Source organism: Triticum dicoccoides, chromosome 2B (genome assembly GCF_002162155.2).
Source record: "Triticum dicoccoides isolate Atlit2015 ecotype Zavitan chromosome 2B, WEW_v2.0, whole genome shotgun sequence".
Classification (NCBI taxonomy): domain Eukaryota; kingdom Viridiplantae; phylum Streptophyta; class Magnoliopsida; order Poales; family Poaceae; genus Triticum; species Triticum dicoccoides.
The window spans coordinates 737,527,822-737,546,446 of record NC_041383.1 but is presented as its reverse complement, the minus strand read 5'-3'; the positions used below and the strand labels follow the sequence as shown (position 1 = coordinate 737,546,446).

The 18,625-nt window shown below is 47.4% G+C and overlaps 2 protein-coding genes across 2 annotated transcripts; one reads left to right on the top strand and one right to left on the bottom strand.

The window, feature by feature from the left end:
- Positions 1-10,608: 10,608 nt before the first annotated feature.
- On the bottom strand, positions 10,609-12,772 carry LOC119361285. The gene is made up of 6 exons (XM_037626574.1): positions 12,431-12,772; positions 12,171-12,299; positions 11,097-11,214; positions 10,925-11,017; positions 10,733-10,810; positions 10,609-10,677 (listed from the first exon to the last, which is right to left on the bottom strand). The coding sequence occupies exons 2-6, from the start codon at positions 12,272-12,274 to the stop codon at positions 10,609-10,611; spliced, it is 462 nt and encodes a 153-aa protein (XP_037482471.1). The 5' UTR covers positions 12,275-12,299; positions 12,431-12,772.
- A 4,160-nt stretch (positions 12,773-16,932) lies between these two features.
- On the top strand, positions 16,933-18,368 carry LOC119368530 (BTB/POZ and MATH domain-containing protein 2-like). Its single transcript, XM_037633766.1, has one exon. It carries the CDS (start codon positions 16,941-16,943, stop codon positions 18,048-18,050), a length of 1,110 nt encoding a protein of 369 aa, XP_037489663.1. The 5' UTR covers positions 16,933-16,940; the 3' UTR covers positions 18,051-18,368.
- The last annotated feature ends 257 nt before the right edge of the window (positions 18,369-18,625 follow it).

Here is an 18,625-nt window from a genome sequence, read left to right as displayed (position 1 = left end):
TTATTCGAATTGTTTTACTGTCCCACCCCAGCGTGTTTAGCGAGGTGGTTTCCTTGGCACGTCTTATCGAAGCAGAGATCGTGTCCCCTTATTCCGGGATTCTCATCAATACGGGCGTGGGTAACCCAACCGTGCCATTAATCACGGCGCTTGGGAGATAAGCGAGTTTTACCAGGCTGGTGGGGGCACATAATTTCGTCTGCCCATATAAAGGGATAAGTATCCACCTTTTCATCTACGCCTTCTTCCTCCTTCGCTTATCCATTTCCGTGCACTCGAGCTCCAGCGCCCAAGTCCGCACTTCCCACCTCAACCTTCTCCAGCCATGTCCGGAGCGGGAGGCAGGTGGATGGCCTCCTCCGTCACGGAGCGGCACATCAAAAAGTTGAGGAAAGCCGGATACTTGTCCAACGACGTTGCGCACCGGCTCCCAGACGAGGGGCAGCTCATCCCCACCCCCAGGCCCCATGAGAGGGTGGTGTTCCTCCCCCATTTCCTCCGCGGACTGGGCTTCCCACTCCAGCCATTTGTCCGGGGGCTCATGTTCTACTACGGCCTGGATTTCCACGATCTGGCCCCGAACTTCATCCTCAACATCTTGACGTTTATCGTCGTGTGCCAAGCCTTCCTCCGCATCAAGCCCCACTTCGGCTTATGGCTGAAGACCTTCAATGTCAAACCAAAGGTAGTGGGCGGCCAGCAAGCGGAGTGCGAAGGCGCCATGGTGGGCAAGATGCCCAATGTCATATGGCTCGAGGGCTCCTTTGTGGAAACCATCAAAGGGTGGCAATCGGGATGGTTCTACATCACCGAGCCGCGTGACCCTGAATGGGCAGCAGCCCCCGAATTCTGATCTGGTATCCCCACACGACTCACCTCCTGGAAAGAGACGGGCCTGTCGTGGGGTAATTCGGGAGAGCTGACCGGACTCCAAACCTGCGTCCAAAACCTGATGGACAAGAAGGTTAAACTTGTCAACGTGGTCCAGGTCATGCTCCTCCGCCGGATCCTCCTGTGTCAACGACGGGCTTTTAACTTGTGGGAGTTTGACACGGCCCAGCACCAAACTTTGTCCAGGCTCTTTGACACAACGCACGAGGATGCCTGGAAGGTGCTATTCAAGGGTGCCGAGGTTCCCCCTCCCATTACCGAGGATCACGGATTCTGCGCCAAAGAGCCAAGCCAGCGCAGTAAGCTTGTTTTACCCTTTACGGGATACTTGTTTTTCATAGTTTGACTCTATGTGGGATCTAAGCTCCCATTCCTTTGACAGGACTGGCAGAAAAAGTTCAGACAGATCGACTGTCCGGCTCCTTTGCCCGAAGGCCCAGCAGATGCCCGCTTGGCGAAGCTACTGGTCCCGGCACCTCACGTGGTGCCGGAGAAGAAGGCCAAGAAGAAGGCCACGGGAACTCGAAAGAGTTCCCGGCGCCTGGTGGTGTCGGATTCATCGTCCGACGACTCCAAAGCGCACTCCTCCCACGGAGACAAGGAGGAGGAAGAAGAGGCCTCTCCCCCTCCAACGGGGGGGAGGAAAGAAAAGGAAGGCTGCCCCAACTAGGGGGGCAGGAGGGTCCAAGAAGGGAAAGACCCTTCCTCCGGACTACTCTACCAACGTCGAGGACGGCGAAGAGGAGTGGCCATCCAGGGCCAAGCCCCTGGCAAAATTGTAAGTATCCAGATACCAGAATAACTCATGGCGTTCCTTTATTGCACAGTATCTTCTGACGCCAAATATAATCATGCAGTCCGCCCAAGGCCCGGCTCGACGCTTCATCGAGCGGTTCCCTAGATTCGTCGGATGTGAATAGTCTTTCACTCCCGACTGCCACCTCCCCTTGCCCTACGGACAATGCCGAGGTGGAGTCCCCAAAGGGGCCAAGCCAGGAGGAGGTGGTCCTGGAGGAGCCGCAAGGCGACCTCTCGGACTCCAGGCGCAAAGGGGATGAAACCCCAAAGGGCTCTAAGTACGGCCCTGGGCTGGACACCGCACCGGAACCTTCAGTGGTTTCGGAGTCCGGCAGGCGGCCCCCTAGTAAGAAGGGCAAGCCTACGACGCCGGTGACCTCCGTCCAACCGGAGGCACCGGATAATTTGCTGGAGGTGCTTAACAGCGCCTCCATCGACGAGGAGCACCGCACTATTATGAGTGCGGTGATCCAGAAGGTTCGGTCCACCAAGAGCGGGCTGACGGAAGCCTGTGCCAGCCTTCTAACGGGCTTTGAGGTATGTATTTAAGATATGTAAAAATATTACCGCATAGACAGTAGCCCCTGATGCTCAGTTTGGTGTTCGGAAAGAAAAGACGGACTGAGGATCTAAAAAGATATACGCAGGTGTCTAACATAAGCATGTCAATATGGGAATGCAGGTTGCGCTGCTGACATCTGCCGCACTAACTGCGGAGGTCGATGCATTGAAGCGGAGCCTCGAGCGGTCCGAGAACGAGCTCGGCCTTGCCAAGAAGCAGCTCGAGGACAAGTAAGGTATGTAGTACCTTATGTAAGTATATAAAAAGAGCTGGTTGCAAATAATGACAGGACCAACATGGGTATTACAGGGGCCACAACCGAGGTGACGACCCTGAAGGAAGCGCTGTCCAAGGCCGAAGACAATGCGGCCGTGGAGCGCACCGAGCGAGAAAAGCAGGAGGCGCAGGTGGCGGAGGTGCGGCAAGAGCTCCATGCTCTTGTGAAAAACACGAGAGTTTGGAGCTTGACTCAAAGACTCGAGAGTCCGAGCTTGCCTCGGCCCTTGAGAGCGCCAAATCTGCCAAGGCCGAAGCCCAAAAAGCCCTCCAGGAAATTGAGGCTATGAAGAAGATAGTGGCGGGTAAGGCATTCTTTATGCAAAGCAAGCACGTGAAAGTGAATTACTTGTTACTTACCCGAGTCCGGAGCTCTCCAGGAGCATTCGCAGATCTGCCCCGCAGTGTGTCTGACGCTGCCGCATTCTACTGAGCTGAGGAAGGGAGCTCGACAGAGAAGGTGTTCTGGTCCTAGTATGTTGAGGCCGGACACCCGGTGCCCTTGAGCGACTAGCTGAAGCAGCTGGTCGAGCTCCATAAGGAAGCCGAACAGGCCATGAAGGGCCTTATAGGCCGGCTATGGCCTGGGGAGGTCATGCCTGGGAGCTACTTTGGGCTGGTGAGGCGGCTGGTGGATGCCTATCCATGGCTTGAAATCATCAAGCGCTTCGTATGCATCGAAGGCGCCTGTAGGGCCCTTGCCCGTGTTAAAGTACACTGGGGCAAGATGGATGCTGAGAAGCTGGTGACAGATGGGCCACCAGAGGGGAAGGAGCATCGCAAGCCCGAGTTGTATTATGAGGGCGTCCTGAAGGGTGCCTGCCTTGTGGCGAATGAGTGTTCCAAGGATGTAATTTTTGAGTAAACTCGCTCGTGTTTATCCTGTGTGCTGAGAACTTGTTCATATGCGCTAAGCAACGCTTTTTGAATTTAAAATATTACCTTCTGTGCGGCCGTTTATTAAATATGAGAGATGGCGAGTCGTCGGCTTCTACCCCCATGCCACGAGTGCTGGGGTGTTCGGGATAAACCTGAGAGCTCTTGTTCCCATTCTTGGGTCCTTTGAGGGAGGCGCTCAGCACAACGAACAAGGCAATCAGACTATAATGCTTTATCACTCTCACTTAGCCATAGAATTCTACAATTTTAAATTTCGGCGAAGCCCCTAGTATTCGGAAGATCGAGTTCGGGGCGCTATCCACGCCTAGGCCGGACAAAGCCAGCTCCTCGCTCTAAGCGGCATAAGTCTTTAGGGACTCGAAACCTCTCGAACAGCGACCGGCTCTCGCCCTATCATGACGGTCCGTTTTAGCTTTCTCTACTGAGGTGCTTAACCCAGCTCAACTAGGGCACAATCGCAGTAGTTCTCCCAGTGCTACCTTAGCCGATATAACGGAACGTAAGGTACCAAAACATGGGAGCCGGGCAAACCCAACTATTGACCCAAGACATGATTCGGAGCCGATGCATATAATGCTATAAGTTCGGGGTGCCGCACTCTTGAGAGTGTTCGGACTTCTCACACCATATTCTGGGGTACTTAAGCCCCTGGTGTATTGACCGTATCAAAGTATACGGTTGCATAATGTCATAACTGAACATATTTACATAAAAATTGAATGCAATAATAGACAAGAGCTATGCATTGTTTATTAAAAGGCTGCTGGGAGAGCAGAACGATGCAAATAGTGCGATAAGCAAGAGATGGGATTATTTGACATGTCCCCCTCTAGGGGCAAGCTGCAAGACTTTATGTAAGACATGTATTTAGCTCGTTATAGAGACCACCTGGACATTCGATGTAGCTTGCTGCCTCCCTGGCTGTTCCATCGTGTGTCCGGCAATTGTACTCCCAGACAGGCCTTCCGGAGAGTGGAGTCCTGAAAGTAAGAAAAAAGAAATGACAAAATCGGGAGCCCCTAGTGCGGTTGAGCCGCATTTCGGGCGTGTCATGGTTGTACCCCTCCCCTTATGCCCATGGTATTTCCAGAGCGTAATTATGTATGCGTGGTACTGGTTTCGCAATTTCGCGAGGGCTGGGGTTGGGGCCGCACTACTACGCTTGCTCGGAACATGCCAGGCAGTCTTGTTGTAGGTTACTTCGGGCGCGCTTGACGGTGTCCGGACGTTTAACAGCCGGACTGGAGAATTGCCTTGAGAGGCTACTTTGTACTTCCACCGCGAGGGCCGCCGTATGTTCCTTCGTTCGAAGAGAGCGTTCGGTGTTTCCATTGACCGTAATGACTCCTCGAGGGCCTGGCATCTTGAGCTTGAGGTATGCGTAGTGCGGCACCGCATTGAACTTTGCAAATGCGGTTCGTCCGAGCAGGGCATGATAGCCACTGCGGAACGGGACTATGTCGAAGATTAACTCCTCGCTTCGGAAATTATCCGGGGATCCGAAGACCACTTCGAGTGTAACTGAGCCTGTACAGTTGGCCTCTACACCTGGTATGGCACCTTTAAAGGTCGTCTTTGTGGGTTTAATCCTTGAGGGATCTACGCCCATTTTTCGCACTGTATCCTGATAAAGCAGGTTCAGGCTGCTGCCGCCGTCCATAAGGAGTCTAGTGAGGTGAAATCCGTCAATGATTGGGTCCAGAACCAATGTGGCGAATCCACCGTGGCGGATGCTAGTGGGGTGGTCCCTTCGATCAAAAGTGATCGGGCAGGAGGACCACGGGTTGAACTTTGGGGCGACTGGCTCCAACGCATATACGTCCCTGAGTGCATGCTTTCGCTCTATTTTGGGGATGTGGGTTGCGTATATCATGTTCACCGTCCGCACTTGTGGGGGAAAGCCCTTCTGTCCCCTATTGTTCGACGGCCGGGGTTCCTCCTCGTCATCGTTGTGCAACCCCTTGTTTCTGTTTTTGGCACTTAACTTGCCTGCCTGCTTGAACACCCAACAATCCTGTTGGTGTGATTGGCTGGCTGTTCGGGGGTGCCATGTATCTAGCACGAGCGATCGAGTATTCGGTCCAAACTGGACGAGCCTGGAGTATTTCTTTTGAATGGCTTTTTCCGCTGACCGGGTTTAGAGCCTCTGAATCCGGCATTAACTGCCGTATCCTCAGCATTGTCACCGTTAATGCGGCGCTTGTGCTTGTTGCGACGCGACCTGCCATTGTTGTCCTTGGTATCCGAATTACCAGGGCTTTTGGTCATGTTATTACTACGGGCTAGCCAACTGTCTTCTCCCGTGCAAAAGCGTGTCATGAGTGTTGTGAGGGCTGCCATGGATTTCGGCTTTTCCTGTCCTAGGTGTTGGGCAAGCCATTCGTCACAGATGTTGTGTTTGAAGGCGGCGAGGGCCTCTGCGTCTGGACAGTCGACTATTTGATTTTTCTTGGTTAGGAACCGTGTCCAGAATTGTCTGGTCGATTCCTCTGGCTGTTGAATGATGTGGCTTAGGTCATCGACGTCTGGTGGTCGCACATAGGTGCCCTGGAAATTGTCGAGGAATGCGGCTTCCAGGTCCTCCCAGCAACCAATTGACTCTGCTGGCAAGCTGTTAAGCCAATGCTGAGCTGGTCCTTTAAGCTTGAGTGGGAGATATTTGATAGCGTGTAGATCATCACCGCGGGCCATGTGGTTATGAAGGAGATAATCCTCGATCCATACCGCAGGATCTGTTGTGCCATCGTATGATTCGATGTTTACGGGTTTAAAACCCTCAGGGATTTGATGATCCATTACTTCATCTATGAAGCATAGTGGGTGTGCGACGCCTCTGTACTGGGCTATATCACGACGTAGCTCAAATGAGCTTTGTCTGCTGTGTTCGGCCTGACCGTATTTTCCATATCTGGCATGACGGTTATAGTCACGTGTTGTGGGGCGCCCACGCGATCCGTAGATCGATCTTATTTGCTTTGCCTTGTCCTCCAATATGTCTCGCAGGTCTGGCGCATTTCCCCATGCCTTGGTATTTTTTGAGCGACGCCGGGGTGTGGCTTGAGTGGATGGCCAAGAGGCCTCTCTGTCGCGGCCACGAGGTGGCCGGTCGGCCGCGTCGTGCGCTGGCAAGGTTGTCAGAATCGCGATTCTGCTATACGATTCTATGACTTTACGATCCAAAGTAAGCCCTCTAATTCTACGATTTTAGTTCATAGGATCTACGTTTCTACGATCCTGATAGTTAAGAATCTACAATTTGCAATCCTACCATCAGAGCTCCGATCTGATTCAAAATCGCGATTTTGACAACCTTGTGCGCTGGTGATGTAGGTTTAAGTGCTTCCTCCTCTAATCGGGGTAGCAGCCTGCGCTTTGGGTAGCTCTTGGAGGGGCGTTCGAGTTCGTACTCTTCGGTCGCAAGGACTTCAGTCCATCTGTCGGCTAGCAAGTCTTGGTCAGCTCGAAGTTGCTGCTGTTTTTTCTTGAGGCTGCTCGCCGTGGCCATAAGCCTGCATTTGAAATGCTCTTGTTCGACGGGATCCTCAGGAACGACAAATTCATCATCATCGAGGCTTGCCTCGTCTTCGGAGGGAGGCATGTAATTATCGTCCTCTACCTCTCTACCTGCCGCTCTCTCATGAGGGCTGGCTTCTCCGTCCTCCTGTGCTGAATCATGCTGGAGGGGGTTGTCTTCGGCACTGTCCGGGGTGTTATTATCTCCCGTGCCGGAATCGCCGTTTTTGCTTTGGCGGAATTTAGAGCGGCGCCGCTGACGCCGGCGCTTAGGCTGCTTCTTGGAGGGGTCATCCTCCGTTGTTCCATCGCCATTCCCTTCTTTTGGGGTGTCCACCATGTATATGTCGTATGACGAGGTGGCCTTCTAGTGCCCTATAGGCGCTGGTTCTTGGTCGTCTCCTGCATCGGCGTCCATACCGTCGATGTCTTCGGAGTCGAAGTCGAGCATGTCGGTTAAATCATCGACAGTGGCTACGAAGTGGGTGGTGGGTGGGTTTTGAATTTCTTCATCGTCCGCATCCCAACCTTGCTGACCATAGTCCGGCCAGGGCTCTCCTGATAAAGAGAGAGACTTTAGTGAATTCAGAATGTCGCCGAAGGGTGAGTGCTGAAAGATGTCCGCAGCGGCGAACTCCATGATCGGCGCCCAATCGGGTTCGATCGGCAGGGGCGCGGAAGGTTTGGAGTTCGGAAGGGAGTCCGGCACCTTGGAGTCATAGAGCTTCGCAAAGGACACGGCTGGTGTTCGGCTCGATCGCCGCAGAGATTGCAGCCCCCGAGGCGGCGTCCAGCCACCCGTCCTTGATTGGCGCAGTCGGCTCCGAGCAAAGGGTCGGAGCGGACACTGGGGCGGCCTCCTGGGCACTGTTCGGCGGCAGAGCTAGATCATGTCCATCGTGACAGTGCGGCGCGCTCGACTGTGGCTCGAATCCATCGAAGATCAAGTCTCCGCGAATGTCAGCCGTGTAGTTCAAACTTCCAAATCTGACTTGATGGCCAGGGGCGTAGCTTTCGATCTGCTCCAGATGTCAAGCGAATTGGCCCGCAGTGCAAAGCCGCCGAATACGAAGATCTGTTCGGGGAGAAAAGTCTCACCCTGGACCGCATCATTGTTGATGATCGGAGGAGCCATCGGGCCTAAAGATGACGACACAGAGGAACTCTCAATGAAACCACCAATGTCGGTGTCAAAACCGGCAGATCTCGGGTAGGGGGTCCCGAACTGTGCGTCTAGGCGGATGGTAACAGGAGACGAGGGACACGATGTTTTTACCCAGGTTCGGGCCCTCTCGATGGAGGTAAAACCCTACTCCTGCTTGATTAATATTGATGATATGGGTAGTACAAGAGTAGATCTACCACGAGATCAGAGAGGCTAAACCCTAGAAGCTAGCGTATGGTATGATTGTTGTTCGTCCTACGGACTAAAACCCTCCGGTTTATATAGACACCGGAGAGGGCTAGGGTTACACAGAGTCGGTTACAATGGGAGGAGATCTACATATCCGTATTGCCAAGCTTGCCTTCCACGCCAAGGAAAGTCCCATCCGGACACGGGACGAAGTCTTCAATCTTGTATCTTCATAGTCCAGGAGTCCGGCCAAAGGTTATAGTCCGGTCATCCGGACACCCCCTAATCCAGGACTCCCTCAGCCTTCATGGTCATTGGATACAAATTATATTTTGACGAACATAGCTTGGCTTCACAAAGTTTGTATGTTTCTGGTTCGCGATATGGATTACTCAAGGGTGAGATCAACATAGGCAATGACAAAGAAAGAAAGTTAACAATAGGAAATTGTGTCCACACAACACTCAAATCACGAGATTACAAGATTAGCTAAGAAATGTCCTTTTGATAAATGCAACCTTACTCATCCCGAAAGCAGACAAGTACAATCGATATCTCTTCCCAAAACAAACTTCAGCTATCACTAACTTCGTCACCATTTGTCTCCGTATCTGAAGGGGTGCCTCCTAAGTAAAAAAAGTATCAGTTGGGGTCAACTTAACCTTGCATGTGGAATATAAGATTACCTAGTATGACATTTCAGTACGAACCACGTCCATCTACAGATGCTAACCTACCAACATGTCCATCCACAAACCCAAGTAGTGAGTAAAACAAATCAGGCAATGTTTGGCCCTAAAACGTTACACTATTCATGTTTACCATGTTTCTCTAAAGCCCTTCTCAAGAAATGACATATATATACGTACCTAAATAGTACAAAAAACTTTTCATAACACACATAATGTTCTAGTAATATCCTATAAGAATTATCTTTATCAAAATAGAAACCCAACTTAAACTTATATAATAACTTGAGACATTTGGTCATGTCTGGCAAAAAAATCATTCATAACTTCTCGAATGGCAATTTAACTTCACATAATTAACAATTTGTTGGGCATCATACATAGGTGTACTTTTGAACGATGTTGGATTGTTTGTAGTAGCAAACTCAGTGTATTTCGTTTGGGGATTTAGATGGACAAGGTTAGCTGTATGTAGTAGTAATAAGGTCTTCCTTTAATTCAGGCCAAATATCATATCAGAGTGAAAAGGAATGATGCATACCTTCCTCGATGATTTCCACATCATCAGACATAATTGTTGTCAAATGTATCCTGTCGGGGTTACATTTTCTTCCTTTGATTCTGTAGAATACATCAACCTATATAGTGAAACAAATACTTGTTAGTGCCCCTATCAATTGGAATGTGATTTGTGGCAACGGTAAAATACCCACAAAGTTTTCAATGCGGCTTAAAGCATTTGGAGCAACTATGATTTTTTAACAACAAAACCTCTACGATTACAACATGGAGTCACATATTTAGATTAGATATCATCATTGTCGTTCATATTTCAAAGGTCGGATTTCGTTGCTAGTGCACTTTGCAAACAAATGTATTTCTGAACGTACCCACAACCCCCCCCCCCCAATCTAATTAGATATATGATACATTCATCAAAATGAGTTTCTTGAGCTTGATAGAACATCGATTTATGTGCACCAACATAATAATTCAGAAAATGGAAATTGGTCATTTTACAAGCTTTCATTTTTCATCTTCTTTCTCTCTTCGCCGCATCTTGTCTCTTCTCTTGGCCACTCTAGAAAACGTTGTTAAGTCAACAAATTTAAAGTAGCAGTAGATAAGCGTATGCGGTGGCTAGGGAAACACGTCACACCGTACGAGCAACTCAAACTACAATGGCCAATGATTTGGCAGCAACAAGGCCTCATTACCGAGATCGACTGCTACACCAGATTTTGTCAGCAACCCCTCACACCATCATTCTAGAAAGCTGATGGAAGAGCTATTGCGATGGCATTTCTATGGAGAAGCACAGAGATCCGAGAGCAACAAGGACGGTGAGGAGACATCTCATGGGGTAGTAGAACAAATGGGACACTATATTACATGACAAGACTTAATTATTTAAAATAGTATGAGTGAATCCATCAATGCGAGAACATATATATGCAGAAACAAGTGAAGAGATATTCTAGTAAATGGACATGTGGATCCAACCACTTTCCAATGCCACTTAAGCCATAATGCGACATCAACAACACCCTCGGAGCAAACCTACCTTTGGATGGATCCCATGGATATTTGATATTTGTATGGTAGTTATAGTTGGGATATGTCAATTATCTAGTTATAGAGTCCAAGAGGAAACCCAACTCGTGTAATAGTTCAAGGTACAAACGATCATTTTCCTAGATATAAAGACAAAAGGGCAAAAATCTAATATTTAAACATGAGCAAACTTACCGGTATATCCACATTTGAACCTGGCCCATTTCCTCTGACTAAATTGTCCTCACATATGCGTAGCAACATAAGCTCCAGCTAAAAATAGTAATAAGTGATAGATAATATGTGTAAAGCTATACAAAATACATGAGATGACATAATTTATTTCCATAGTATTTATAGGGAAAGTGACAACTATGATGCGCCAACCTCAATTGTAGTGGCAATACATTCTCCATTCACCGGTAAAATTATATCACCATTTCTCATATCAAGTTTCTCAGCAACTGATCCTCTTGCCACCTACAATTCAATTTATAATAAAACTAGATGCAGAAATGAGAGATGGTTCCAAGAATAAGTATCTGCAGAGAATAAATACCTCTTCAACAATAAGACCTGTCTCGGTATTACACTTGCGAGAGATCTTCTCCATATAAATAAGGTTTTGGAAGATAATGGGTGAAAACTTCATTCCAAGCTGAATCCGAGGGATGCATCTAGAAATAAGTATTTGTTAGATTTCATATAAGAAAGTACTCCCTTCGTCCCACAAAGTCTTTTAGACATGGTGGTTAAAAGTTACAACAAAATTACATGCCTACCAAAACTAGTCTAAAACACGTAATATTGAATAAGGCAAAAAAATATCAAATGTCATCTATGTTTTTATAAAATATTTCATTCTAAGCCTTGAACTTATAAATTGGAAATGCTATCCCTCAATTTCTACAACCAATTCAAATGTTATTTTGCATCGGTTTTGACAAAATAGGTGATGGCATGAAATAGTTTCATCCTAGCTTGCTTTTGGCAGCTAACACAATAAGGTCCCTCCACTCCCAATCTTTAAGACCTTGGTGACCTTAAACAAGTTTTGTGGGACATGGAGATTCATCCCTTTGCCCGCCTCGTTGTTGGCAAGCCGCCATATGAGACATACATTAAAACCAAGTCCACATGGACGCCACACAGAAGAACAACTGCCACATGAGCACCATGTTGGACCAAATCTACTTTTGATTGGGTTTAGGGTCTAAAATGTCTGGTTTGAATAGTTTGGTTGAGAACGATCTTTGTATTTTGCATTACATTGGTGCAAATCATACTTTATTGATGCTTGCCATGATTCCAAAAAGGGTCGCTTTTAGCAAAAAAAAATTGATGTATCCCTGTCCCAATGAAATAGCAAGCCAGCCATACAAAACATGAAAAGCCGCTACACAAAACCCTTCTACGGTATCCCAATTCATATCTCAACTATTTCCCATCTCACATAAACACCTAGCAAGTTCAAGTGGTTGTCATTTTAGGGGTCAAATAGATTGCTTAAAATGTATTGCAATGGAACAATGCCTGCTAAGCTTTGACGAATAATATGCCATAAAACAGTAGAAGAAATCCGTTCAAAAAGGATTGAGAAATGTTATAAAAAAATGAATGAATGAAAACTTACCCGTGTACCCTCCAGAGGTGCAAGCACTTTGAGCAGGACTGAAGAGGGTATGAAACCCATGTTTGCAGAAAGACTTGCCATTCCCACAACATTGCCATTTTCATCTATGACTGGCCCTCCAAGTGTGCACTACAACATTTGTGTGGTCAATATCAAAATGCAAGATCCGTACTATTAACCTAGAATTTACGAAGGCATGTAACTTAAAATGAATAAAAAAACATGCATAATTTGATCTCATGACAGAATATTATGTATACTTCACGGACTACGGCTTCCACGTGCATGTGATGGTGATACTCATATATGGTTGGGCCTTCATACTGGACTCTGCCATTGCTTAGTTGTATATTGGACTACAGCTTCCACGTGCATGTGATGGTGATACTCATATATGGTTGGGCCTTCATACTGGACTCTGCCATTGCTTAGTTGTATATTGAAGTTTTCATCTCTCCCGAGAACATACACAAGTTGCGCCAAGTTAACTTCATTTCCAAAGTGAGCCAACTCGGCAGGTCGACCCATAGTTACACGAATCAGAGCAAAACCATAGTGCTTATGGTAATACAATAATTGGCCCTTGATGCTATCATTCGCCAACTGAATATAGACCTGGAATGGCAGTTGCAAAAGATATAGTATTATGTCTTCCTGAGAAAGGTTTAGTTTTTTTTTCTCAATGTAGCCTACTAAATACACAACTAAAAGTCTGCAGAAGTAGAGGGAGTCATCTGATCTAGATAGACTGAACAAGTGATATAATAGGCATGGAATACTTATCACGCAAAAATGTACTACTCCCTCCGTCCTACTGTCAAAAAATGTCTTACATTATGGGACAGTGGGAGTACAAGATAAGGATCTTATTTGATTATTTCTCAAACTAGAACCATTCATCTCTTAACTCATTTCACAACAATTAAGACATTTCACAACAATGTTCTTTTATATTTGAGAACTAACCTCTGCATCAGGCGTATACTTATGTTCGCCTGACCACTCATTCAAGGAATCCTCGCAGCAGATAAGATGTGTGGATGTCAAAACCACTGCATCTTTACTATTCTCATCCCATTCGATCAGGAAGCCAGAGCACTGTCTCAACAACTTATTATCTGCATTTGCACTTGCACATGCGTTAGCAAATATCAGACATGTTTAGAAAAAGAAAACAAGAGTGTGACATTACCAATATATGATGAAATAAATACTACAAACTTTGCCGCTTTGAGGATGATCTTAGTTAGCGTGCGCACGGACCGGAAGAAACTCCTTGTGATCAAGGCCTAAAGATTGAAGGCTCATTTGTGGAAGCTTCATTTGGGAATCTGCATTGAGACGACAAAGAATAAAAGACAGAATTTTGCTGGCCCATTATGTTGGGACTTGTGTCACCTCAAACATAATAGTACACAAATTTTGCTCTTTTCCTCTTCTTGATCGTAGGTTAGTACATGCCTAACAATTTAGCTTTGCGTACTGTTTTGCCGGTACTTAGACAATGCGAAAATACCGGACAAGTGTTGAGTAGTTCACAAGTTCTAGTGTCAAAAAAGGTCTTATATTTCGGGACGGAGGGAGTAGAAGATAAGGATCGGAATGCAAACCTAGTTCATTGAAGTACTTTTCTCTCCTCCTCTTTGGCCGGGGCGTCGTCGAAAAGTTCTTCATGGATTTCTTGATGAATGAAGCACAAAATAACAAGAAGATAAATTTGCACGCGTTGGCGGCCCAGGCTTTCACAGTACTCGATGAAAGGACAACGAACAGGAGTTGTGATGGACTGGGTGTAGAAGAAGTAGATGTAGCCGAACAAAGTACTTCGGATCAAGTGATACGCAAGAAACCAAGGTAATGGAATCCGCAGATGATAGATCCAAACCCAATCTCTGCTAGCAACTCGTCGTGAATAGTTGGACTCTCCCCGAGACACGGCTGTGCCCTCGCCTTTAATAGCTCACGATCGCACGGCTGGGGGTGCAGCCGGACTGGATTCTAGTCGAATCAAGCAGTTAGACATCGCCTTATTCGAATCACCAGCTTATTCCGTGTCATCCAAATCGAATCTATATACCAAATTCATACGCGACCTTATCTTCATAACTAGGACTCTTTCTAACAGCAAAGCTACGTAACTAGGCCAAACCTATACGTTAGGACTCATACCAAGATTTCTGGGATTTTCTGGCGTGTACACGGTGTTCCGAAAAGCGTGGAATGTGCGTACGCTGCCGGATCAGGACGTGAGCGCAGAGCAGCACCATGGCAGCAAACACGCCAGCGTATGGAAGATGTTTACAACGACGTGAGCGCGGCGGCGAGGTAGCGGAGGTTGTTGGGTGACGGGACCGCGGGCAAGCGAGGCCATTCGAGTGCATGCAGCCAACAATGCAACCTCAGATCAAACACGGTGGCGTCGAACGCGTGCTATCGACGTGGTTGTGCCATGAGGACGCTAGAAACGCAGGCACCTATAGCATGCATGCATGTTCTTGGCTCACATGGCGGAGGTGAAGGCAAGGGTTCTCGTTGGAGAAGATGGCGCACGACAGCAGCTGGAACATGTACTGGAGTGCTTATTGGGCGAGTGCGGGATCGGCGGCGACCTTACAATTTCGTACTTCCGTGATGCACGGTCGTCGTGAGCGTGACCGTGGCTGTAGAGGGATCAGTCACAGGAAAAAGTCTAAAATAAACTTTAAACTTGTAGACGAAAACTAAATCGAACCCTGAACTTGTAATCCCTGAAATCTCTGAAATCAGCACACCGAACTTGTCGATCCCGATCTATTTTAAACCTTGAGCGCATTGTCAAACAGGGATATTTGGTTGCTATCGCACGCAACTGGGCCGGCCCACAATGCGCGAAGCATGGACCTGGCAGGGATTTGGCTGCGACCGGATGCGACTGGGCCTTTTCTCCGTCACATGCGACTTATAAAAAGCCTAAAAAAAGAGGGTACACTGTGTCGAACTTGCGACCTGGCGGTGCAATTCTCATGTTGTTTGCCACTCCCCCTAAAAGCTACTCCCTCCATCCCAAAATTCTTGTCAAGAATTTTGGGACGGAGGGAGTACTTAAGATGACAGTGAAGAGCGACTCTATTTAACACATCGCAGCGTCGAGATATGGAAACACCTAGGAAATTTTACGAAACATTTTCTTGAAAATTGTCAACAATATTTTAAAATCCAAACATTTTCAGGAATTTTGGGTATTACGATCTTTTTTGAAAAACATAAACAAATTTTGAAAGCATGAACCCTTTTTAAATAACCAAAAAAATTGAAAGTGAAAGAAATTTTTGAAAAAACTGATTTTTTTAAACCTGAACAAAATTTTGAAACCTGAACAAATATTTGAAAATTTCTTCCAATTTTTAACAAAATAGAAAGTGCTCGCACTTTATTTTTAAAGGTTTCAAAATTTGTTCCCATTTTTATATAAAATTTTTTACGTTTCAAAAAAAATCTTGTTTGAAAAAAAATCATACTTTAATTTTTTTCCCCAGGTTTCAAAAATTCTTGGAGCTTTTAAAAATATGTTCTTTTTTTTCAAAAACTGTTCACACTTTCAAAAATGTTCAGCTTTAGAAAATAGTTCTTGTTTTAAAAAAAAATTGTATTTTGCAAAAATGTTCGTTCCAGTTTTCTTTGACAATTTTCAAGAAAAAGTTTGGAAAGAAAATTCAAAAATGTTTTCACCCGATGTCAATGTTATGGTATGTGATTAAATAATTTCGTGCTTCTCATTTGTCACTAAATGTCATTGGTTAGGTTGGCTAGCAGGAGTGTTTCTGATGCACCAGCACCCAAGTTCGACACTCCCTTGAGTCTCCAGACCTGCCGACAATCCCATTGAAAACAGGCTAAAAGCATTTTCAATAGGCGCCCAAAAAAAGCTCCGCGTATATTAAAAAGTCATTTTTTCAGGCGCCGCACAACTCTAGCAGAAACTGTAGGGCTAAAAGTTTTTGGGCACGCGCTGAAAAACACTATCGCGTGCAGCATATTTTGGGCTTCGGATTGCGTGTACTTCACAATTTGCACAGTGTGCTTTTTGAGCGCGCGTTTTTGGGCGTCTACTAAAGCAATGTTGGTCCCGGCGCATTAAAAGCACTAAAGTGCCGCGCTATAACTTTTATTGTGCGCAATATTTTTGTGCAGCCATTGAAGATGCTCTAAGGTTCAAAATAGACCGGGACCTGCCGACAATCCCATTGAAAACAGGCTAAGGTTCAAAATAGATCGGGATTAGAGAATTCGATGTGCTGATTTCAAGGATTATTAGAAGTTCAGGGTTTAATTTAGCTTTCGATTATAAGTTTTAGGTTTTTTTAGACTTTTTCCTCAGTCACGTAAACACTCTTCTTAGGAGATTCACGTAAAGACTTTAAAAAATAATAATTCACGTAAAGACTTGATGCACACAAAAAAAAAGAGTAAAGACTTGATGCATGTGATATAGGCTTTTAATAATTTTTTATTTAAACTGGAAAACAGGTACATGCATACACGGCGATCGCATACACGGCTCCTGATTTACGTAGGAGACCAACCGAACGCAAGCGAAGTTGTAACGTGATTTATCCACTAAAAGAAATTGTAACGTGATTATTGCGTAGTACGGTACGGGTTAGAGACCCACCCGAATTAGATTAATCACCTGGGCCCTCTTATATACTCAACCCTTAGTTAACAACCTCCTAATCTAATCTGATCAAAACCTCAACAGCCTTTTCTAAACCCTAGACAGATCCGTTCGATATGGGCGTCGGCCCTTCCGTCGCCGACGGCGGCGACACCACGGCGGTGACGGGGTCCATCAGCGAGGTGCCCAAGATATCCGGCACCCACGAGTTCACGATCCGCGAGTACAGCCGCACCAAGGGCATGGGCGTGGGCAAGTCGATCCTGTCGCAGTACTTCTCCGTCGACGGCCGCCGGTGGTACATCCGCTTCTACCCGGACGGCTACAGCACGGCCGACGGCGCCTGGATCGCCTTCTACGCGCAGACGCTCTACAAGCCGCAGTTCCGCCCCGTGCGCGCCGAGTTCACGTTCCAGCTCCTCGGCCCCAACGGCGACGTCCGCCACACGCGCCGATCCGATCGGGCCTGCAAGTACGACACCTTCTGCAACAGCTGGGGCATCCGCCGCTACATCACCCGGGAGCAGCTCGAGAGCGCGGCGCTCGGCGCCATCCACGCCGACTCCATCACCGTGCGCTGCACCGTCACGATCCACCTAGCGCGGAGGAGGAGCCTCGCGATCAACCGCCCGGGCCTCGTCCAGATGCCGCCGCCACCGCCGTCGAACCACGGGGAGAACTCCCTCAGGTTCCTCGCCGGCGGGAAGGCCCCCTTCGACGTGCGCTTCGACGTGGACGGCGAGATCTTCGAGGCGCACCGGATGGTGGTGGCCGCGCAGTCGGCGTGGTTCGAGAGCCTCCTCTACGGCCACGGCCGCGAGGCCGGGAAGGACGTCCTCGAAGTCGGCGGCGGCATTGTCACCGCGGAGGCGTTCCGTGGCGTGCTCCACTTCATCTACACCGACGAGCTGCCCCCAGAGGCCGCCAAGGGGAGGGGGTCGTACGACCTGACGCTGCGGCTGTTCGAGGCGGCCGACTACTACCTCATCGAGAGGCTGAAGCTGATGTGCGCGTGCAGGCTGGGCGACTTCATCAAGGACTCCACCGTGGACGCGCTCATGGTGATCGCGGAGGACTACTCGTGCAAGGACCTCGCGCAGGCGTGCCGGAACTTCGCGGTGCGCAGGGGCCTGAGTTTGGCAGCGATAAAGAGGAGATTAGTGTCCAGCGCTGCTCCGGCGACGAGGAGGATCATGGACGTGCCGGCTCCGTCGACGAGCGGCTGAGTGAAATTTTCTTGTGCGTGCATGCATGCATGTGGGGTACGTATACTTAGTAGGGTAATCTATCGGACTACATATATTATAGCGTGGGTTGTATAATGCTGATCGATATAGCTAGTTTTGTTTTCTGTTGGAAGGTCGAATTTATAGTTAATTAGGTTATTGGTGTGCTGAAGTACTGTTCATACTCCATACTCCATAGTATATTAAGCAAGAGTCCAGTTTATGACAGTTGCATCTGTTATCGTGTCATCGTCGTGAGAAAGAATTTGATACCTTGTAGTTAGGCTATTGGTCATATCCACAATTTGATTGCCTTGAGTTTGCACTTTACACTACCCATGATATGTAAGAATTTGCTTTGATGTTCTTGGATTTCGTTGATGTGTTTTTATGAACTTGCTCTATTGTTCTTTTCAAAACCTGTCACTATTTTTCGCTAAAGCGACAGAGATTACAAAGCAAACACAGAGATGGACAAAGGGACAGAGATTACAAAGCAAACATAGGATAGGATTTTGTAATTTGGTTAGTCTGTGAGCTTGCTCTGTTTTCTATCCAAAAAAACCATCGCACTG